We start from the raw sequence: 24,044 nt of genomic DNA on the forward strand, positions 1-24,044 counted from the left end.
TTTACATACAGGGTGGTTCCCCTGTAAGGCTACTGGGCTGCATAAAAGATAAAGAAGTAAAATTATTTCAGTTCTGTGGCTGACCAAGCACCTCAGTTTTTGAAAGGATGATAGGCTAATAAGTTCACTGTATGGATTATCATAATTCAAAACTCTCCTGGTGAAAAAAATTAAATATAGATTTGAAAATTTCGAAAGTTCTGAAAAGTTTCTCACAGTTATCAGATACTAAATATTTCAATGAAGTATATAAAATTGACTGTAAGTTCTTGTTATCTACTTTCAGTTGGCACTGTGTTTCTTACTACTTGTGGAACACATTGCTATTCAATAATAAATAAATAAATCAGAATGCCTGTCAATAGCAAAGGCATATGTTGTTTGCCTTTGAACAATTCGTTGCTCCTAAAACAAAAATGCTTTACTCTGCAAAAAAAGTACCACAAATTATAAAACTAACAATTTCATTATATTTGCCCCAAACATACATGTTAATGCACACAGAAAGAACACCAGGGGAAGACTGAAACAACAAGAAGAATTACACTACCGCTGTTGATGCCTTCAGTAATGATCCATGCTCCTGTAGTCTCAGCAGCCTTCACCAATCCTTTACTGAAAACCTGCTTGACCTTTGAGGGAAGTTTGAAATTTTCAGTGCCTCCATGAACAGAGATGACTAGCTTTGGCAACTCCATCTGCCATTCATTAATCATCAGGTGCAAGAGTTGATCCAAATTGCTATCATAAGAGAGTCTAATGTACTGAAATAAATAATCACAAATAAAATAAACATCACTAAAATACTCAAAGAGAAGAAACTGAAACATCTTACCAAGTTCTCAGCTCTAGCATCTTAAAGACTTGTGCTGGATTAGAATTTTTATAATACTGTTAAAGTGATTGCACAGAAACACGTAAGTGAGCAAGACAGGCAGCAAGACAAGCAGTTACTCTTAATTGTGGTAAAGTTCAACATGCAGATATTATGCACATACACAAACTTCTGCTACTTTTAGGTTCTTCCTGCTCTCTTAAAACAAACCAGCCTATAGTCACCAGTGTCACTCCTTGCCCTTCTTCCCGGGAAATTATAAAAAGAAAGCAGACAAATAAACCCAGCAATCAGTAGGAATCAATTTACAGACAAACCTTTGCATGGTATGTGTGATCTCCATCTTGAAAATTGATTGTACCAAATGCATCTGTTGGGCTTGTCTTAGTGTGTTTTTGCACAGACCATTCTTCATCTCTCTGTAGAGCAGTCTGACAAACAGGCCAGCTGCAGTCTACTCCTGGGTGATCTCCAATCAGCCTTCCACAGCAACATCTCACATTAAAAATAAAATTAAAAAATCATTTTATATTACAAACACTTGTGCAAAGATCTAGGATCTCCACCAGAGTAGCCCAAATACTCTTCTGCAAAGAAGAATATTGTAGCATTCTGACATTAATTAAAACAAAAGTGAACTCAGCTAAAAAATCTCAGTGATTGTAAAATGACATAGAATTAAATAATAAAAATGTTTTGCTGGATACATCATTTGTTCTCCTCTTGGGGAACACTGATACCAGTTTGACAGTTAATCCACGAGTTAATTCTGACCTGAGCTATGCAGCTCAGATTTACTGGAGTCTCTGGTAAGATATCTTAGAACACTGGAATTCACTATAGCTATTGTAACAGGTTATTCTAGGTGCTGAAGAAAGATGTAGGAGCTACAATCACGAATGTGAATGAGATCAGCAGCTCTCAGTCTAAAAAGACCTCTAGACTAATTCTAGGACACCAGCAAAACAAATATACAAAATAAATACATGCATTGTTAAGGGAAATATAACAGAAGCTCAGTTAGCATTTAAGATTTGCAAGAGGGTGAATAACTCAGACTCCAAATTCAATCAGTATTACTGTCATTTGGACCTCAACAAGCTCCAACCTGTTCTGCAAGATTAAATTTGATATATTTATAGCAATATCTGACATTCTGGTTTTCTTTTAGACATCTTAGATGCTAACATACCGTTAGTGACAGGAAAAAAAAGAGAAGAAAAAAAAATAAATGTAAAAACAGGGAATAGCATAGGAGGCGCATGAACTGCTGAAATAAACTAGTCATCTATAAACCTTATTCCAAAAGCAAAATTCATGGTAATTTTGCCTTCTCATAGACAATCCAGGACAAGACTCATGAACTATACAAAAGTATCCAAGCTGGAGCTCAACAAATAAGTCAAGTCTCCTACAACATGCAATTAAATAGCTACTACAGGAAACTGAGGATTCAACACAAATGGAAGATCACTGCTGATATTGTAAGTGCTGTCAAATAGCATGCAGGCTCAGACTTCACTTGGAGGTGCTATACAGGCATACATTTTTTAAAAGCATTTCAGAGCTACATAGCTGCAAAAGCAGGAAACACAAGGAAAGCAGCTTTGGACAACATTTGCTCATAAAAAAACATGAGGCCAAGGACTACATTTGTTCATGGCTCTCTGCAAGTAACTTAAAGAAAGGACAAGAAAAAGAGGCATTTTCAATTAAATTATTGGTCTTTAGAGGATAAATTTCCTTACAGCTGAGGAATTAGCCTCCTTGCTCCAATTTTTTTCTCCTTTTTTTTCTTTTTTTTTTCTTCTGGGGACTCCAGGGTAACAGCAAAATATCCATAAAAAAATATCCTTTAGAGAAAAGGTGAGCAAGTCTGTGGAAACTCTATTGTTTTTGGTCCTGAAAATATCTTGTAGCCACTGTACTGCTCCTACAGCACTCTCACTGAAATGAATTCTTTTATCCAAGAGTCATTCCGGAATACAGTAAAACTAAAGCAGTCCCATCTAAATAGTACATTAACTTCCTTTATTTACCTAGTAAATTACACACTTGGAATCAGCAAATGCCAGTGCTTGCAAGAACAGCACTGAAAAGCATTCAGACTTATTAGCAGTGGATTACATTTTCTAAAATCTGAATTAATTTCAGTCCACAGAGTTAATCACCATCAAATAAGAAAACAGGATGACTGTCCCACATATTACTGCTCCATAGAGGGAGCAATCATGTCAGTGACCCTTAGAGCAGCAAGAGCCTACTTTTTAAATCAGAAATCCTATGGAAAGCAATCAACTGACATAACAAATAACTGCATTAACCCTGAAAATGACAGGCCCAATGAACATTGACCAATTTTCATCATTAGCAGTATTTTCACTGCATATCTAACATTTAAATGCAAATATGCCCACAGGTGAGATGCACTCAGAACAGTTCAAACACACTGTGCAGACAGCGAAATAAGTGCACGTGGACCTAACACAAGCACTGCAGAGTACGTGCACATGTTTTATCTTGGAGAAAGTCCTAACAAGAAGCATGAACTAAAAAACCCTGGTATTCCTGAACAGCTCATGCTCCACCCCAAGTTGGCATGCTCAGTCTCTTGAGTCAAATAGAAGGAACAAACAAAGTGCTAAGGCCTTCCTGATCAGGGAATTCAAAAGCCAAGATCAAGAGACTAGAAAGGGTGAGGAAACCAAAGCACATTACACACATCTGTTTGGCTTTGTTTTGCTTTTCCATAAACTTTTGTGCTCTGCACCTGGAGATGGGGTTCAAGGAGGACAGTAGCTAGCAGCCAAGGATAGTGGTCAAGCCAGGGATTGCTTCAGAGTACTGGAGCCACACACATCCCTGAGACCTGCTGGGCTGCACCCCAGGGTGTTGATGGTGCTGGCTGATGCCTTTCTACATTTGTTAATACTTAGATGTTTTCCCAAAGTTCCATCCATCCTGGCCTTGAACATCTCCAGGGATCCACAGCTTCTCTGTGCAACCTGTTCCAATGCTTCATAACACTCATACTGAAGAATTTTTTCCTCCTGTCTAATCTAAATCTTCCTCTATCACTTTAACACCATTACTGCTTAGTCCACAAATATGCAGCCCACAATATGACTAGGCATAAATGTGCCTAAAAGGTCAGACAGAGACAACTTGTGAAAGCATCTCAAATGTGCAAGGATCTAGAAGTACTGCATTCCTGAATACTCAACCAGTGAGGCTGGTCTAGGTTCAGTCTGGCATGTGTTTATCAACACTTACAGAACAGTGAATTGAGGTAATTTCAACAGAGAAGCAGTAAGTTTCTCAAATTTCATTAGGAACTACTTAACAGAGTTATTCTACTTCATATTAGCAAACACTTGCATAGCCCACTCATAAACAGTTTGCAAACCTTGGAAGTATCCTGCAAATAATAAACCACTAAAAGATTTCAATTGTCTATGATACTGTGATACTGGGTCAAACTATAATAGGTGTCAAATTTATTCACGTCAGCTTTGTACTATGTGGAAAGCTGCAGATCTTAAGCTGACTTCACAGCTGATCTAATAAGTAGAGTATAAGCAATCATAATGCTCAGGTGTAAATTACTTCGCCATGTTAAGAATAGGAAAATACTTCTGTAACAGAGCTCTGACTGTGGTTTAAGATACACAAGTAGAAAAGAACGTTTAATCCTTGAGGAAACATAATCAAAAATAATAGCTGGCTGAAACAAACATCAGATAACCCTATACATTCTGCACATGTAGAAAGAGGGACATACATGATACTCGGGAAAATGTTCACCAAATAGTAAAAGAAACAACTAAAAGATGAAAAAGAAAAATCTAAAGGTATGAAATTTCACTACAGAGAAGGTTGAAAGAGAAAAATTAACACACTTTATGAGGTGCACACTTTCGGTTTCTTTTCCTTCTTTTCTTAACGTAGTAATGGCATTCATGCAACTGAACAGTTTCATTAGAAGACTGGTTTGATGAAAGCTTTTCTTTTTTTTTTCTTCTTTTTTTTCACCCAGGTTAGTTTTCATACCAATGAGCTTCTCCTGCCAACTAACATGGTAAGGGAGATGGCACAGAACTGCAGGATTGCTGTGGTGTTAACATAAATCAGATTAAACCATGTAACTATACCCTAAGTACTCATTTACCTTGCATACATAGCCCTAAAAGGTATAAGCACAAGTTAGCTTCAATTTGAAGCACAAGTTAACTTTAGCTTACATACACACCAAAGTATCACGAGATCAGCAGGAAGCAATAAAATCTTTACAGCATTTCTAGTTCTAAAACATTTGCAACAAATCTTAGGATCTCTTTTCTTCTTCTCTAAAGCAACCATTCTTTTTGTACAGGTCATTCGCTTTAGTTTTAAGACCTGTGCTATTCTGTGTATTAATCATTTTCAGCAATGTGATTCACAGAAGTAATTTATTTGCTTTTTGGAAAATGTGATTCTTGTTTCACATAAGTCTTAAAAGTGAGGCAAACAATGGAATAGAGTAGGATAGAGTAGAGTACTTTAGTTCCATTAGAAAGGACCTTCAAAGATTATCTAGTCCAGCTGAAAAATGTTAAATGCAACATAAAAAAAGCAAATAATCTTGCTTATGCAAATGACAGGACCAATTTTTACCAGTATCCTAGTCCTCATTTACTGGAGGACACCCATTGTTTTCTGGTGCTTCAGCTTTCAAAAGCCTTTAACACAAAGCAAATGCAAAGAAAAGTTAAATTTTTGTTCTTGTAACTATTTATTACCATGAACATACAGTATCAAAAGATGTTTTGGGATAGCAGCTGAGCAAAAAATTTTGGATGGAAACCAACTAGTTTACATAAGCTACAAAGACTAGCTGCTCAAAAAATATAAAAGCCAGTTAAATGTACTGTAATGTAATGTAATTTTTGTTGCTTGTTGAAGGTGTGGATGCCCAGTGCAACCTTCAGAAATTCGGTCATCAAGGATGTTTCCACTGCCACCTTTCTTCTCTTTTTATTTAGTTTCTCCTCTTTTCCTGATTCTTAATGTTTCCCATTGCCTTCCTCTCTCTCTCCTTGTATGATCCAGGATACAGGCCGAACTTAAAGATAAACTCATTCACAGAAGTTATTTGGATAAAATTTTCTACTGCAAGTTGAAGTTTATTGTGCAATTTATGTTACCTGGGTTTATGATAAACCTTCACCCCAGGTCCCCAGAAATGGTGTTCTGACATTGTAAGAGGAAGGATTTTGTTATTATTGTTGCTTCCTAGAGCAGGAATGTTCATTGCTAGCTTTAGGTCATTACAAACATCATATGTACATTATTTTTGCACTGTTACCTGATTAAATTCTGGCACACCTGGCATCCTGCAAGACATCTGTGATAAAGATAAATAATTAATACATGCGTGTACAAAAGAAAACACCTGTAATAATCATAAAAAATAAATTAATCTCTGACAAAATTCGACCATCAGAATTAAAGGTTGTCTTCTTCTGTATTAACTACTGGAAGAACTACTAGATAACTTCAGTGATTTGGCTTGCATGTAACATCTCAAAACATATATTCCAGCTACATTTCGAAGATGAGTTCTCTACTGTCTACACAATCCATGTGTTCAAAACAACATAATACAAATTACAAGTTCACAAAATCAAAACATGATCTTGCTGAGCATATTAAGGCAGCAGCTTCCATTACATACAGTCTGAAGTGCCAAATCATGGTTTTTTTTTTCCCAGTTCCCACAGAATTGCTTAAGAGTTTGATCTTTTCCTTACTCTTTTCACACTCTATTTCAATCTGAGTGGAAACCTATGCCTCATAAGACTTTGATCAACAGTAGGCGATATTTTGAGGATGGGAGAAAACAGTAGTACAGGATTATGGATTTCTGTGCAGCAGTAGTTCAATATTAGAAGCATGCTACTTTTTTTCTCTTTAATTTGGGTAACATAACATGGTTTTAGTTATTGGATAGCATGATGTCCAGGAAGGCATGGAAGGTTAATTGTTTATAACTACTAATTCAAACGAACAGCAACATTGAAAATGTACTGGTGAGAGGACCTATAAAAATCACCAACAGTAGTACAGTAAAAATGGAAAGAATTGCACCCAAACTTCACAAAACACCCATAAAAGTGAACTCTGATTCTTTCTGAATTCAACAGAGAGAAATGAAAGTCATTGTTTTACCTGTGAGGGTCTTTCAAACAGGGAACAATGGTTGCACATTCTCTTTTACTGAAGACTTCTTCTATCCAAGATTTGGGTGTCTGAAAAGACATTTCAAACGTAATTATATTCCTTAACTTTAGAACACAAAGCAAAACATTGCTCTACAAAGTTTAGGCTGCTGTATATGCCTAATTCCGAATAATTTCCATCACAATGTCAAATGAAACCAAATGTTATTAGCTGAAACTGGAGCTCTGAATTGTACAAGTCTTTCACTCCCCAACTTTTTTCTTAGAAATATGTATCCTAAAATATATTCCTATTCTTCAGTAATAAACATGAAAATGATTTAGAGGATCACATACATGTAACTGAAAGCACTGCACATTCTGATAGAAGACTAACAAATAGCAATATTGCTAAAACTGATACTGTGCAAAAAGGCATTATTTCATTTTTACCTGAAAGACACTGTTTACTCCTTCTTGTTTTATTATTATAAGAGATTTCAGAATTGATGCATCCTGGTTATGTGTTTACTGAATTAGGACTATGCTGAAGTACAAAAGACAGGGAAGATAGTCTGGACTGCATTTAGAGTGTGTGTCAGGTGAAGTTTCCCCACTATGATACTGCCTCAGTGAAGGCTGTTGCAGCTGAATGAACTGAACTGAATCACTGATGTACACAGATTTTTTTCAAATAACCTCTTTCTATTCTAGCTAATCAGACCACAAGAACCAAAGGATCTCCTACACTCTCACCGTGAGGCAGAAAGAGGGACCTATTAGACAGAGGTGAATGGAAGCAGGTTTCTGTTCAGAGCAGCAGAAAAACTTCCAAACCCCACACTCCAACACACTCTCAGACAACAGACACGAAGCTTTGGAATTTGACGGACAGGAACCTAACATCCATATCACAACCACCTCTGACAAGAAGCATTTCTATCATAAGCAAGTCCCTTGTGAGGGGAACAGAGGGCCTAATATGCAAACTAGACCAGACCTACTGGAAAGTCGGATGCCAACCTGGGGCCCGAGTAAGAGATGTCACTAGGAAACTCACCAGTTTAGTACAGCCCCCTGATTATTAACCATTATTCATGTCAGCAACAATGAGATATCAAAAAGAATTCCAAGGTCAATCAAATGGGATTTCAGGGCTTTGGGGTGATTAAGGATAAAGGAGCAAGGTTACAGGTAGTGTTCCCTTCCATCCTTCCTGTAGCCGTATAGAACAGGCAGACCCAGCTAGTCACTATGCAGCTCCAAAGTTGATGTTACCAGCAGAATTTTGGGTATCTTGATCATGGGGTAATCTAAACAACAGCAGGACTGATGGTGCCTAGTGGGATGCACCTTTCTCGAAAACAATTTCTGCTATAGGCCCCCTAGCCAAGGTGACAACATCTATGAATCATTCCTTAAGCAACTTAGAGATATCTCTAGATTAACTGCCTTTGTCCTTATGGGTGACTTCAATTTGCCAGACGTTAACTAGGAACATCAGCTGATACAAACAGATATAAACAGATCCAGGAGATTCCCAAAACGTTTTGATGAAAACTTTTTGGTACAGGCACAAAGGGATGCAACTAGGAATGGTGCCCTCCTGGATTTTTTTACCTCTAAGCAGAGAAGGTGTTGTGAGTGAAGTGGAAATTAGTTTTCTTGGTGATTATGAAGTATACAAGTTTAAAATTTTTGGTGATGGGAGGAAAACTGCCATCAGAACTACAGCTCCAGATATGGGGAGAGCAGACTTCAAGCTACTCATTTTATGATTAGGCATGAAAGGCAAAAGGTAATCAAATAATAAATACTGACTCCTTATTCATTCTCTAAGTTGAAAATTGATTACTCCTTTGCAATATGCCTAACTTGCAAAAATACTTGTGTTAAGTACTTTTCTTGATACTTGTGTAAAAAATGTCTCCTTCCTACAACGAATTAGAAAAGAATTCAATTTGTGAGAATCCATGTAACAACTGATTAAGAGCAGCGCTCAGAGCATTTTTATGGCTGGAGCTCAGCAATAATTCTTATAAAAGAGAATACTTCTCTATTATCTCCTGAAAAGAATTATGATCCTTAATAAAAAACGGTTTGTTTGAGAATTTTTACTTGAGCTTCACATCCCTAAATACCCCTGCATTAACTCATAGCTAATAACCTGGTCATGGAATACCAAGAGGTACATGGGTGAAATAGCAACTCGTGTGCAGGTTCAGACCCAGCTCCCATCAGGACTAACAGTAGTCCTCAGAAAGTAGTCTGAGTCAGTCCCCCACTGACAAAGATGAAAGGGTTTATTAAAAAGCAGTTTGCAGGTATTGATATGAATGTGTATTCTTCCAAGAGTAACTAATTTAATTGTGTCTGGTTGAGCTTAGAAGGAAGAAGTAAGAGCATGGAAGATCCTCAGGGCTGAACAGATCGTGGGCATACAGGAAAATTAAATATCTCAGAAATACACCTATTGAAGACATCAGACAAAAATTAAATCCAAGGAAAAACCTGAGAAGCAGCACAGCAAATTTCATTGTTTGAGGGCAGGCATGCAGTGCTTTAAAAAACCTTTCAATAGTAGTCTTGTTAGTAATCGTTATTGTTTCACGCTTGCCAAATCACTTCATTCTAGTTGTCTGAGCTATCAAGCAAAATAGACAAATGTTCCTACTATTACAATACCCTGGGACTCTGATCTTCTGAAATCCCTTAATATTTCTGGCAACACTTTTCAATTGAAACTAAGGAACAAGAAATCTTTTTATTTATGGGATGCCTTGGATAAGAATGAACTTCACTAAACTTTTCATTAACAGGAGAGGGAGTAATGGAATTGCCAAGAGGTTGGCAAGCCTCACAGCACTTGCTAGGGAAACATGCTCAGCCTTGTGAGAGAAGAACATTCACATTGCTGTCATTTTGATTAGTAACAGCACTAGCAGTTTGAACAAGCTGTTGGCACGATTTAATCTTCCCCCCAGCTATACTATCTCCAGCATGATGTATTTTGGAAATCAAGTGTTCTGGAGGCATCTTACCAGGTGTGAAGGGCAGCACTGGAGAATATAAAGTATATACCCCCAGTACAACTGTGTGTGTTGCATAAGCCTACAGAGCAACATCAAAACATACTGTCAAATGAGCAACACACATGCTCAGAAATGTGACTCCATTTGAAAAACAGTGTCAAAAGAAGTTTTTTCCTCCAAAATTTAATGTTCCTCAGCAAAAAGCTATATTATACAAGTTACAACATCAATGAGTAATTTTAAAGAGGGTAGAGGTCATGTGGAACGCTACCTCTTTTAGATCACAGAATCACAGAATGGCTTGAGTTGGAAGGGACCTCAAGTATCACCAAGTTCCAACTCTCCTGCCACAGGCAGAGATGTGGTTATTTAAAACAAAAATATAATTTACAGTCTTCAGAGATGGCAATAAAGTTTGCTGAAGTTACAGCAAGTAACATGGGAGATAAAAAGCTTTCTTTACTATTAGTTTTTTTAACATCTAGGCTTTTTCCTAAATAACATACCTTGTTCTAAACATTATTTTGTTTAGATTCTGGAGAATCTAAAAAGGGAGGCTAGGGAGTTAAAACAAAAGTAACAATGCCTAAAATTCTGGATGCTCTGTACAACATCATATAATTTGGTCCAACACCACGTTTTCTCATTCAGCTGAGGCAGTGACTAACATATGCTACAGTTGGTCAGACCACTCTAATCCCAATGTGTTGGACTCGATGTATAACAAAGCCAGTGGAAAAAACCTACTGATTCTGACAAGCCTTGGTTGATACACCATTAATCCAATCTTGGATCATTGATATGATAAATAAACAAACAAACAAATAAATAAATAAATAAATAAGATTCCCATTTAATTTGAATGAACAAGGTCATGATTCAATTAATTTGATCCTTGAATCTCGATGCACCAAAGATGCACCTCACATAGTGTCTCTGGGATACCTCTAGCCTCACACTCATCTGAGTTAGCTTCACTTCAAGATTCTTAAATATTCATTTTTATAACCAATGAGAAGCAAGTAAACATAGCCAAAAGCCTAGTTTGCAAATTCTCTATCATTTCTGCCTTAATAAAATTTCAGATAGTTTTACTTAAATAAATAAATAAACTAAAATTCCAATCAGCCATAGGAAAAAATGAAATATAAGTTTGTACCACGGTATTTCACCTTGTTATGAGCAAGTTTCAAAACTGAAACACTGTGAGATGCAACACATTTACCATTATTATATAAAATTCAGATGAAATCTTTGCTTAATATACAATATATACACTCACTCCCATATACAAGAAGGGGAGCAGGGAGGACCCGGGGAACTACAGGCCGGTGAGTCTCACCTCCGTGCCTGGGAAGATCATGGAACAGATCCTCCTGGACAACATGCTCGGTCACATAAAGAATGAGCATGTGATCCGAGACAGCCAGCACGGCTTCACCAAAGGAAGGTCATGCCTAACTAATCTTGTGGCCTTCTATGATGGAGTGACGGCATTGGTGGACGAAGGGAAGGCGACCGATGTCATTTACCTGGACCTGAGCAAGGCCTTTGACATGGTCCCCCACCACATCCTCATCTCCAAATTGGAGGGAAGTGGATTTGATGGGTGGATGACCCGATGGATAAGCAATTGGTTGAAAGGCCACAGACAGAGGGTGGTGGTCAATGGCTCTATGTCCAGGTGGAGGCCGGTAACAAGTGGTGTCCCCCAAGGGTCTGTCTTGGGACCGGTGCTCTTTAACATCTTTATTAATGACATCGATGAGGGAATTGAGTGCACCCTCAGCAAGTTTGCTGACGACACCAAGCTGAGTGGTGCGGTTGATACGGTGGAAGGAAGGGATGCCATTCAGAGGGACCTTGACAGGCTGGAGGGCTGGGCTCGGGTGAACCTGATGAGGTTCAACACGGCAAAGTGCAAGGTTTTGCATTTGGGCCGGAAGAACCCCAGGCACCTGTACAGGCTGGGAGGAGCGGTCCTTGAGAGCAGCTCGGCAGAGAAGGACCTGGGGGTCCTGATGGACGAGAGACTGAACATGAGCCAGCAGTGCGCTCTGGCAGCTCGAAAGGCAAATGGGATCCTGGGCTCCATCAGGAGAGGGGTGGTCAGCAGGGACAGGGAGGTGATTGTCCCTCTCTACTCGGCTCTTGTGAGGCCCCATCTGGAGTACTGTGTCCAGGTGTGGAGCCCTCAGTACAAGAAAGACATTGAGATTTTGGAAAGGGTCCAGAGGAGGGCGATTAAGATGATCAGGGGGCTGGAGCACCTCCCCTATGAGGACAGGCTGAGGGAGTTGGGCTTGTTCAGCCTGGAGAAGAGAAGGCTGCAGGGTGACCTCATTGCAGCCTATCAATACCTGAAGGGAACCTACACCCAGGAGGGGAGTAAACTCTTCAAAAGGGCTGACAACAGCAGGACTAGGGGAAATGGTTTTAAGTTGAAGGAGGGAAGATTTAGGTTGGATGTTAGGGGGAAGTTCTTTACTAGGAGAGTGGTTAGGCCCTGGAACGGGCTGCCCAGGGAGGTTGTGGATGCGCCGTCCTTGGACGTGTTTAAGGCCAGGTTGGACGGGGTCCTGGGCAACCTGATCTGAATGTATATGTTTGGTGGCCCTGCTAGGCAGGGGGGTTGGAACTACATGATCCTTGGGGTCCCTTCCAACCCGGGTGATTCTATGATTCTGTGATTCTGTGATATACCATAAAAATAACATCCATTCCTCAGTCTAAGGTGTCCAAATTAATAAGCAGGAAAAGGGTTTTAAACTACCATGCTCTCTACAGCAATCTCTGAACTCAGGACTCAGCAAGTAAGAATGAAAAGAGGAGACTTCTCATCAGATGTTTGTCTGATCTTGGTTCCTAGCTTTTTTTTTATATATATATCTCTGTAATACGAATATTTCCCTCTAAAACATTTCAGAAGTGTCATCATTCAGTTAAAGTTCAACAACAGACTAAAACTTCTTCCTTCACTACAACTAAGGTATATATATATCTCAGACACTAACAGCAAGCACTCTTTCTATCACAAAAATAGATCTATCTATTGCTTATGATTTAGAAATTTATTTTCTGATATACTGAAGACTGAAAGCAGTGCTTATATTACAATTTTCCTCCTAGAAAATCTTGAGACCTTTATTTGGGAAATTTGCCTTCTCATTTCTTACCAGTCTAAGGATTAGGATTGCTGCTTATGCTTCCTTGCCACAGAAGAGGCTTTGGAGATTTCTAGCCTGATTTAGTCAATGGAGTGGGAAGAGTTTGGCTCTGAAATTTAAGGCACATGAGTAGTTTTTAGAAAACCACTTTTAATCACTTCTCCAGTATATTTAGTGTCTGAGATTCTTACATAATATGGCATTAAAGGGACACTCTCAGGTCAAATTTTGTTTCACAGAAGTAAGGTTTCCAGTTGTAAAGAAAGAGATCAAGAGACTAAAATTCGGAGAACACCCACAATGCTTATTTCTTTCAAACTCCTGTTGGTTGTGGGTGCAAGAAGGCAAAACGCAAAAACCCAGACCAGCAGGAAGGCAAGCAGTCCACCAAAGCAGTGACACTTGTGATGTGCCACCACGACTGGGACTTCACACTGAGGGTTCAGTAGTTCCTCATGCCTGGGGATCAGGCAGCACGAGCAGGGAGTCACCCAGGTACCCCATGCTATGCCTGATCCTCAGGGGTTCCCAGCTGTCTCAGAGAAACACTGTGATTGCTGTTCCAGCTGTCTTCTGCCCATGCTCACCCTGCTCCCTTGTACGCAGCTTGTCAAAGTCAATATTCTTAGATGCACTGCATTAATTACATACTAACAAGCAGTGGCAAATGTGCAATTGTCCTGCTTTGGCATGAGCTTTCCTAAACCAAGGTCTGCAATAAACATTCAGGCTCTTCAAGAAAAGACAACATGGACCATTTATTGGTTAAGTAGTAAACTCAGGAAAACTAGAACAGACTGAACAACTAAATAACAATTTTTTATGGCCATTGGGTGTAATAGTGGGTCCACTTTGGGGTGAAAGACACAGAAACACACATCTTCAAAAGACTCCACATGCTACTTCTGATACCATCAAATCACCTGCAACAAGTAATTGAAAGGCACACACTTCTCTCTTTCAGAATTCCATCCATTATTGAAATATAAACACTTTCTCTACAAAACGGCAGTATTTTCCTTTAATAATCTGCATATTATAGATTTAGACAAGGGAAGATAATGTAAACTGTATTATGACTAGACAATTCAAGTAATAATACGCTAAGTTATTTAAGCAAAATCCATTCATACTGAAACTGATCGTAACAGTCAAGTTTGTGATCTCTTACTTACTACACTACAACAAATTGGTACTGACATCACAAACAGCAATGATTTGCATGTAATGTCTTAGTCAAAACACTATTTAAAGAGCTGAAAAGTGCTGCCAAACACTGCACCTATGCTCTGCACAGAATCCACTGTATACAACCACTTTTCTAAGTCATATTGCAATGGCTCTTATGCTCAGATAGTATCTCCAAAATCTTAACTCTTAGAATCAACATTTTTAAAAAGCTGAGCAGATACGGCAGAATCACTGCAAAACAAGATATAACTGCACTCTTTCCAGTTAAGAAATGTTTTGTTATCATTAAAATGATGAGGTGAAAGCAAATACTCATTTAGTAGCAACAGATAATTACGGGTCTGATACATTTGCCCCACACTCCAGAGTACCCACACAGTACCTGCAAAGAATGGTTATTACTGATGTCAAGAAATAGACCCAAAAGATCTAAAAATGATTTTTGGTGCCTAAAAAGGAGGGAGCTATCATTATCAGGTGAAAGTTGAGAGAAATGAACCTAAGGGAGTATGAGACCAACCTTTACTCAAACACAAAGTGAGGGGAAGGAAAGAGGAATTTCTGAGCATTGCTACTACGGGAATACAGCCTCCACATTCAGCACAGTATCCTAAACCATTTTAAACCCTTTTAAAAATTAACTAGACATGGAGCAAGTCACTTGCAAGAACACCAGGTACCTGAAATGCAGCCAGACTTCTTGAAAGTTAACACTCAAAACTGTTTCACTAGATCTCAGTCTCTCAGTCAATTTATGTCTTTTTTAACTCTTAGTCCTGGAATGCTTGCTGAGCTATAAGAGCTAGAGTGGTCTTGCAAGTACTGTAATTTCGTGCATAATAATTCTTACTGAAACGTGGGACTTCAGCAATATTTCTACTCCCCAAGGTGACGGCTAAATTACTGCCAGCATGAAAGATTTCAAACTTCAACATGCTGTCTCGGGGTAGGAACTCTCCTCCTTACTTTCCATTACATACACACTTATGGTATGAAGTAATGTTCATACAAAGTAACTGTTCATAACAAAGAACACCACTTTACATTCACATAGGACAGAAGTGTATTGTAAAACACCAGAGTGTGCAATACGAACCCAACGTGAGGTTTCCAACAAACACCCAGCCATTCTAAAATTTCCTCCTGTTCAGGCTACACTGTTGGAAGACAGAAGCCTGGCTTTGCAACACAGAAATGCCGTGGTTCCTCTCAACTTTCATCACTGCAGAACACTGGTTCATTTGTTACTAATAAGTATTTTGCTTTTACAATTTTTCTTACTCACTCCTTTGCTCGACTGTTTAAAACTCTGTACATCTGTGAAAATACTACATTATAAGTAATTGAATATGTAAGAAAACTGTCATCACTACGTTTTTAGAAGAGTCTCAGAAGTACTGTGCAGAACACTCCATTAGAATGCCTCACTGCTCAACAGAGAAATACCCAATTATAAAAGACAACTGCCAGTTACTCCCAAGCCACTTTTGCAGGGATTTCATAGCTACGGATTCTTTTTTTCCTCTTTTTAAAAGTAAAGAATGAATTCAGCAGAAGCTCTGTGATTTTTTCATAGCAGTCCATTTAACTACGTCAGCTGTTAATTTCCAATTATTTGTTGATACGTACAGTAAAATAAGAGTCACCTGTGCTACTAGGGTAAATGCAGACCCAGGTTAGGGAAAGGCAAAAGAATTTGCTCAGAATCCCCAACCATGCAGAAAAGAGACTTCAGATGATTTTCCTGTCACAAAAGGAGTCTATCAGCTTCTCAGGAATACACAAATTCAGTCTTCTACCAATGTCATACTGTGGCATTTACTTTCACACTTAGCCAACTGCACATAAAAGTAAAGCATGCATGCCTAACTGCCTTTCTGGACTGCAGTCTCAAACTGAAGGCTCATAAAAATGTTTCTACAACTGCATTCCCAAACTCAGCGAATGAAAGAAAACACCTTTGACAGTAATGAGCTTTCCAGCACACTGCTTCTAATCTCAGAGTGGACCGCACGAGACAATAAGAAGAACATTTCTGAATGCAAATAGTAGTTGGGCCATGGCAACAAAATACAGGAAATACTCAACAGAAAATTATTTCCTTGTTACTGCAGAAGAAGCCCCAGTTTGACCCCTAGAACACAGAACTAGCAAGCTGACAGAATGCTTAGCCCATAGAATGAAGGACTACGCCTTTCAGCAATAATTCTTACTATTTCAAGCTTATCAGTTAATCAAGCAAGCCCTTCTGCTATCAACAAAGACATAACGTTTTGGAAAAATACATAAAATAATACGGCTCTACAAGTGCTTTCAGCTCAGCACAGTTGCACTGGGAGGCTCTAAGCAGGCCTTCCTCTCTGCCTGCATGGCCTGTGACCCAGCTATACAGGAGAAAGGCCAAGGAAGTCTCCATAATAACACTTCTGTCGATAGTGCAGACATGTGCAAGTGGGCTAACCACAGGAAAACTACATCCATAATTCATCTTCCTCAGCACAGTCCTTGAAGCTGGCTCCAAAAGCGTTACTTAAAATCTTATTTTGTTATTACACATTCATAATTTTTTTAAAAAACAGGTTTCCCGGACATACTCCTCAACTGGAAATGACAAAAAGTCTCTGTGACATGGAATGTAATTCAGCTTTCCCCCTGAAATAGGCTCATCCAAAACCCACAACACCAGCAGAGTGGCATTTTTGAGTAAATTTGGATGTGGCTATGCTTCATAACTGCAATCTAAACAGACAACAAAGAATCTGTACTTAAAGCAGATAGCAGCTGCCTTGCTAAACACTGACATCTGCCTCACATTGCTAGCACTAGAACATAGTATGATATTAGACATCACCTCCTCTTACAGAGCCAGTTCAATAAGCAGTCCAAAACATAGATTATTAAACCACCTCGTCACACATCAAGATATATAAAGACATCTTATAATGACTTAAACTGATGGAAAACAGTCCAAAATTGCAGAGTAAATGATGAAAGACAAAAAAGCTTTTGATAGACAAGAGCAGGAACAAATAATAGAGTATTTTCAAATAATTATAAATCCTAAAATATAAAAATGGCCTCGCTTTCCACATTTCTTTTAGAGAACTCCTTAGTGATAGCCCTGCCTGACTCACTGGCAATTTTTCTGAACTTAGCAATATTGGCAAAACAGAGAAAATAAAGCAGTTAGTGTTCTCATATTCACTAATGTAGCATCATCAGAAAATCCCACAAATTCAAGCAAGTTACACATCCACTTGGAAATTATTTTGTTGCAAGTCATTTTAAAGTAGTAAAAACCCAGGTAGTCATAAGAAAATGTTACTTCCAGATTATTATTCAGAGGATTAATACAGTACTTCAAGCCTTACTCAGATTTCCACCTTGGGAACAACAGAAGCTGATGCATCTTCTTTGTTTACAATTCAAATAAGAAAAATCAATTTGTGGTATCTGAAGCTGTATCTCTCCTTCCTGGCAGTGAGGAATCACAATGCTCAACCACCTACATCCACCAAAGATTCAAAATTAGACACTGTTCTTCCTTGTTTAAACCAACTACAGCATCATTTGCAGTACATATGTCCCCTGGCTCACATTTGATCAAATTATAAAGTGTTTTATTCATAACACTGAACACAGCTTTACAGTAAATACAGAGACCCATTGATCAATAGACAAAGATTTCCTCTTGACAATTATCAAACCTCATTCATGTTTCTTGAAAAAAAAAATTTTTTTTTTCCCCCAGGAAAATTGATAGCACATTTTGCATTCAATTAAAATTGTTCTTCTGCTCTAAAAACATTCCATGGCTGCCTAGAAATTTAGTCTCTATGTATGAAGTCACACTGAAATGTAATTTATGCCCATATTTATAGAAAATTTTCCTCTTTTCTTATTTCTCTTGTCTTTTGGACTAATTATATAAGTTTTTCTTCACCAAGAGAAGGTGTTCAGGAAGAAGTGAAAGAAGTTACATATGACACCTGCAGGTAAATTCAGAGCTTTCTTTCATTTATTTTTTATTTTCAAAACAGAAGAGTATTAGATAGAGAGGTGACCCTCCAAAGACAAAGTGTCTGAAGTTACTGACAAAAGGAAAACAAATACAGACTGTAGAATTCACCTGCAAGAAACATGAGAGGTGCCAAGAAGTGACAGCAGACTACTGGCTTTTGAAGCCACTTGGCCATTTGCAGACACTCCTGACAGTGCTGTTTGTTTTGCTGCTTGTCTCATACTCTAATGAAACTTTATGGCTGGACATGCACACAAATTTCATACTGTGAAAGAGTTTTGCTTTTCACAGTGCCAAAATCCCATTTTACAAAGAGGGGGAACACAGTTCTGATGACCTCCAAGAATGTCAAGAAGACTGAAGCCACGGTTCTATATTTTCCAGCTGGGCATCTGCTGCCCTCCTCAGTTAAGTTCACCCTAGCACTCCTTCCCTCCCCCCCACAAAAAAAGTTTCTCTTGCGGACCTATCTTATCTCTAAATATAAATCTCACTAAATTTTAAATCCTAGTATGAACTCATGGCTGGGGAGCAGCTGAAAGTGCGGGGCCATGGAGATAGGGGTATCATCCTGCCCCTTTGCCACAGAGGCCATCTAAGCACACCCTTTGGCTTTTCACGGGTCTGTCAAAACCTATCCCTCAGCCTCATGTGCAAAGACGCCCACTGTAACTCCAGCGTTGCCAGCCGTTCTGCGTGCCAGAGGCTGGCAGAGCAGCCAAAGGTCTTTTCTCCAGGGTTTGGAGAGTCAAAAGTAGCAACTAGGCCTTGTTCAAGCTGCTGTGCAAACAGCAGCAGGAGACCTGGCAGGGCTCCTGTGCAGTCTAGGTGCTCTCAGATGCCTGGCCTCCCATCCTCCAGTTGCACATCCTGCACTCTCTGCTCAGTTAAATCCAGGGGACTGGTTCTGGCACCCAGCCTTTCCAGCGATTGTTGATGAGATGGTGGGCAGATACATCTTGCAAGTATTTGGTGTCTGCTGATACAAGCTCCTCTATCTCTCTTTGGGTGTTAAACTGTGCCATAAAGTATAAACAACAACAGCACTTTATAGTGGACTGGTAAAAAAATTATAGCTGCAATCAAACCTTATAAACACAGCCTAATCCAACTGACATTAAAGTCACAGTTGGGAACAAACTCTTTATGGAAGTGACCAAATCCCCTTTGGATACTCCCCAGTGCTATCAGCACCTAGGAACCCACTTATGTAATGAAATGTGTCATTTTTTGACTCTGCAGGGCTGGCATTATGGCACAGCCCAGCTGTTTGCACAGTTGCAGACCATTACACCAGGAGCCACAAACAGCAGCAGTGCACAAGTGGACTGAACTCTATTCTCATCACTGATAGTAACTAATTAGTGAAAAACAGAAGTACCCATCCCAGTAGCAACTTGATGGCACGATTTGAAACATCGAGATGCATGTTAAAAACCCTTTTTACTGGATCGCATCTACCTGTTTGTCTATCTTCAGTCCCAAGACAAGAGCAGCAAGAAGCCCCAGACAGTATTTTCAGACGCCTCCTTTTATGCCTGCATAATGGACAGAGGGAATCAGACAGCTCAAGAACATAAACCAGGAACTACACTGGCAAAAGCAACTACAGAATCATACTGCAGAATCACTGAATCATATCACAGAATATCACTGAATCTATCATTATGATGAAAAAAGCTTAATAAACCCTGCCATTCTTGGTGTATAAGCACTTTCCTTAGAGCTGTGGCTGTCTCAAGGGGTCTCTTTTAGAACTAACTTAAGAATCAGCTTCTCAATAACTGATTAACTCTGAATAACTGAGTTAAAATAGTAGAGATAAGAACACAAAAAAAAAAAGAATTGGTAATTCAAAGCACAGAGCAGATCACAAGAGTTCATCTAGTATATCCGTTACACAGAAACATGTTCATTTATCACCTTGTGATATCAGGGGAGCTTTACACAACAGTTAAGGGAGGTCTTCTTGAAAAACAACACTGAGAAAAAATGAAAAAGTTTCACCCCATGCACCCCAACTTCCCACTACACTGAAAGCTGACTGAAGTCCAAACTCAATTCTCCATAAATTGGATTACCCAGGTGGGACCTGCCACCCTCATGGAGAGAACCAAAGGCCTAGGATCCATGTGGCATCATGTGGGGACTGACTTTCTCCGCAGACACAGTGCTGCAAGTTAAACCTAACTGAGCCGTGAAAAGGCAGGATGGAAAGTGGGATCATTTAGGAGAACACAGAGAACTCTCCTTGGAGTGTTCCACTCCTGGTTTTTTGTATGACACTCCAGAGGACTCTGTCAGTTAGATTGACCCTTCACAAATCTAAGCTGAAGTGTGAACCAGACACATTGTCATGTCAAGACCAATACCAAGGAAGACTTTAGTGCCAGCATCTGTATTCAAGCTTAGATGAAAGAGATTAGCTCATCTAGCTACTGCTGTAATTCCAGACCTTTCCTCCTCACAATATATGCTCATCTGATACAATTCACCTCTAGGATAAATGAATTAATATATTTCTTGGAAAATAGCTGTCTGATATAAAATACTTACGATTTATGTGTAACTGTTCATATTATTGAAAGAAAATAAAAGTAATAAATATGTTTAGAAGATTTAACATTCATTTGCATTTTTTGTGTTGTCATAGAACTGACCACTTGCAGAAAAACCACCAAACTGCCTTCTTGGTTCTCATCAAAATGATCTCAGTTCAACTCTCAAAACTGCTCAGTCAGAAAGAAATATTAACAGTCAGGTTCCCACTGAACATTTCTTTGGGAACATAGTACATGGAGCTGTGAATGCTAACAGGAGTTGAAGTACTTTGTAGCAGATTATCCCTGTACTTATCCCAGTTCTTCTACTTCATAACTTATACGTCTGGGCAAAAGCGGACAAACAATCATCAGTTTCTTCATGCATTCCTCCAAAGAATGTTAAAAATGAAAGAACAGATTACGTACTTTACTCTTTTCTATTGCTCGTCATATGTTTCTGACGCTTCACCTCTCTCCAGTAGTATTGAAAAGTTACAGGAACAATATTGCACATAGGTTCTTTTCCCCTTCTGCTTAAGGTTTTCCTCCTGGGAAGTTTTCATTCATGTACAGCAGATGTCACCAAGACCAGACATATGCTGGTGGACACTGCAGATAGAATACAGCAGTACTCCATCATCTTTGCCAACCCTTTAATAACTTCAGCCTCGTTCAGAGTGGCGCTGATAACAAGCTGAAGGTACCAGCCTTCTCTCCTACAATTGCAACCTTCCCCTGACAAGCTACTGTGTACCAAAACCCCATTTTAAAGACCTTACTTTAAAACAAAGATGATTCTGGCCCCATGAAGACTGCAACTTGTTTTCAATCGTCCCTGAGCATCTGCCATAGTGATTACACAAAGGTAAACAGCAACTCTTTGTGACAAAAGAGTAGCATGCTATGGCCGCATGCTATGGCCACAATCAGGCAATTTGTGTGCCTTCGAATAAGTTACCTGCAGCCCCGCCATGAGCTCAGCATGGTTACATGAATACAGATTACAAAGAACTTTAGTGAGTTGCAAGAATTTTAAAGTCTGCTCTTTTAAATCCACTACGTGACTTTTAGGTTCTACTTCTTTGGTGATCCCAAGTGAAAAAAAAAAAAAAAAAAAAAAAGTAAAAAAAAAGTATCAAATATTTTCCTCGTCCTGCCTTTGTCCCTGCAACATTTAAGAAAATAATAATAATAATAATAATAATAAATTAGGATGGAGCACAGAGGGAAAAGTCTTTCTCTAGTACAGTTCTGCAGTTTTGATGATTTCCCCCTGTTGTTGGTTAGTTCTAGGAAAGCATACTTCAGCACATTCCCTATTGGGCAATTTCTTTGCCTCTGACCTTGTAACAGCTGAGAAAGCTTCATCCTTTGTCCCTCATCAAACCTAAAGATGATTAAAGAAACTTCAGTTCAAACATAATTGACTCTACTTGCTGCTTATCATGTTTTTAATAGCACAGCTATGACTTTATGTGAGGTTGTTACAGCATCACATAAACGTGTGAAAAAAGAGCCTGTAAAGCTATTTCACAACTGCAAAACAAAATGATTCTTCCTTAAATTCTTTTTAGCCTTACACGGGTATAAGCACATTCTTGCAGGTAGCACTGCAATCCCTCTTGGTTTGTCTATCCATGATGTCCAACATACAGTGAATTCTCTGAAACCAGCCTCTCTATTCTGGTACCAAGAAATGAGCTTGTGATTTAATATCAGGCGCTCACACCTTAAAACTTGGTTGCATTGTTTCCTCAGTGTGCAGGCAGATACTGTGTAACTTTCTGGAAATCACATCCATCAACTGGAATACCCACAAAGAAAACTCCATAGCAGACGCACTTCTATCACCAGAAATGAACACTTGGAGTTACAGCATAAAACTCTGTCCCATCTGACAACTTCACTTACAGCTGCACAGCTGTCTTCCCAAAAGCCCGGCATCCGAACCATTACAGTTCCCAGTCCCAAACAACGCCGTCAGCCGGCGGTACACCGAACGGCAGCACTGGCAGACGGGCAGCTCTCCCAAACCTCACACCTCACAGTGCAGCTCCAGGGGGGATCGTCCCGCGGCCACCGGAGGAGGGGCGGCAGCCGGGCACGGCTTGCCCGCACCCAGCCGACGGGGAACCATCCCGGGCTCTGCTCCTAACGGGCTGTCGAACAAACCCCTCTTATCATCTCGCCGTCCCGATGAGCTCCGACGCCGGAGCGCTCGGCCCCGGGGAAGGAACCCTATCCCTCGCGCGCGCCCGCCCGCCCTCACCTCATGCGGCGCGGATGCCGTGGTTTCGCGGCTGCCCTCGGCCCGGTCGCGGCGGCGCGGGTGCCGCAAGCCTCCCCGCGGCCAGTCTCTGCCGCCGCGGCAGACGGGGCCGAGCTGAGAGAAAAGCAGGTCCCGCCACGACGCCATGCCGATCCTCGTCCCGCGGCAGAGGGGCAGGCGGGCGGCGCCTCTAAGGGGCGCGGCGGCTCCCTGGGCTCCGGCCTTCACCTCCGGCATGGTCGGCACGGAGCGCTCGCTCCGCCCGGCGAGGTCCCACAGCGCACAGCCCCAGCCCGGCCGGCTCTGCGTGAGGCCGACGCGTCGCGTCGAGCCACCACCCGACAGGCGTGTGGCTCCAGCTCTTCCGCTTCTCGGTTATCCCCCTGAAGGTGGAGATGCTTTTTGTGTGAAAATAAGTTCATGGTGGGAAATAAAGTTACAGCAATCATCATAAGCTTAATGGAAAAGTCAAAGTGGAAACTTGTTATTCTCTCTTGGATTATGAAGATATGAATCATATGTAATCAGCACACTGAGAAGCAGGAGGTGAAGAAGTGCCTGGTTTATGGCTCATGACCATGGAAAACTCAACCACTGTACAAGAAAACCAGTGCGTTATCTGTGTGTTACTTAAATGCCGCTTGTGCACAGAGGGATGACAGTTGGATATAAACCTAAACTTTTGAATGCTCAGCTTTGGAACAAAACTGTGTCACTTTTTCTACAATGGCAAACAAAATTGAAAGCAGAAACCTCAGCACACCTTCAGCAGTTACCACTGTCTCCTGA

The 24,044-nt window shown here is 40.0% G+C and overlaps 1 protein-coding gene across 1 annotated transcript in view; it reads right to left on the reverse strand.

Moving 5' to 3' along the window:
• The window catches only part of TRPM6 (transient receptor potential cation channel subfamily M member 6), an 81,512-nt gene extending 58,110 nt beyond the window's left edge, over positions 1 to 23,402 (reverse strand). The window contains exons 1-5 of the mRNA XM_042877321.1: positions 23,256 to 23,402; positions 7,043 to 7,122; positions 6,180 to 6,218; positions 1,153 to 1,330; positions 551 to 764 (exon numbers count right to left, since the gene is read on the reverse strand). Of these exons, the coding sequence (XP_042733255.1) occupies positions 551 to 764; positions 1,153 to 1,330; positions 6,180 to 6,218; positions 7,043 to 7,122; positions 23,256 to 23,402 (658 nt within the window). The remainder of the gene's footprint in view (positions 1 to 550; positions 765 to 1,152; positions 1,331 to 6,179; positions 6,219 to 7,042; positions 7,123 to 23,255) is intronic.
• Positions 23,403 to 24,044: the final 642 nt, after the last annotated feature.

This window comes from Lagopus leucura, unplaced genomic scaffold (genome assembly GCF_019238085.1).
Source record: "Lagopus leucura isolate 7727_CA_CO unplaced genomic scaffold, USGS_WTPT01 Super-Scaffold_100018, whole genome shotgun sequence".
NCBI classification, from domain to species: Eukaryota; Metazoa; Chordata; class Aves; order Galliformes; family Phasianidae; genus Lagopus; species Lagopus leucura.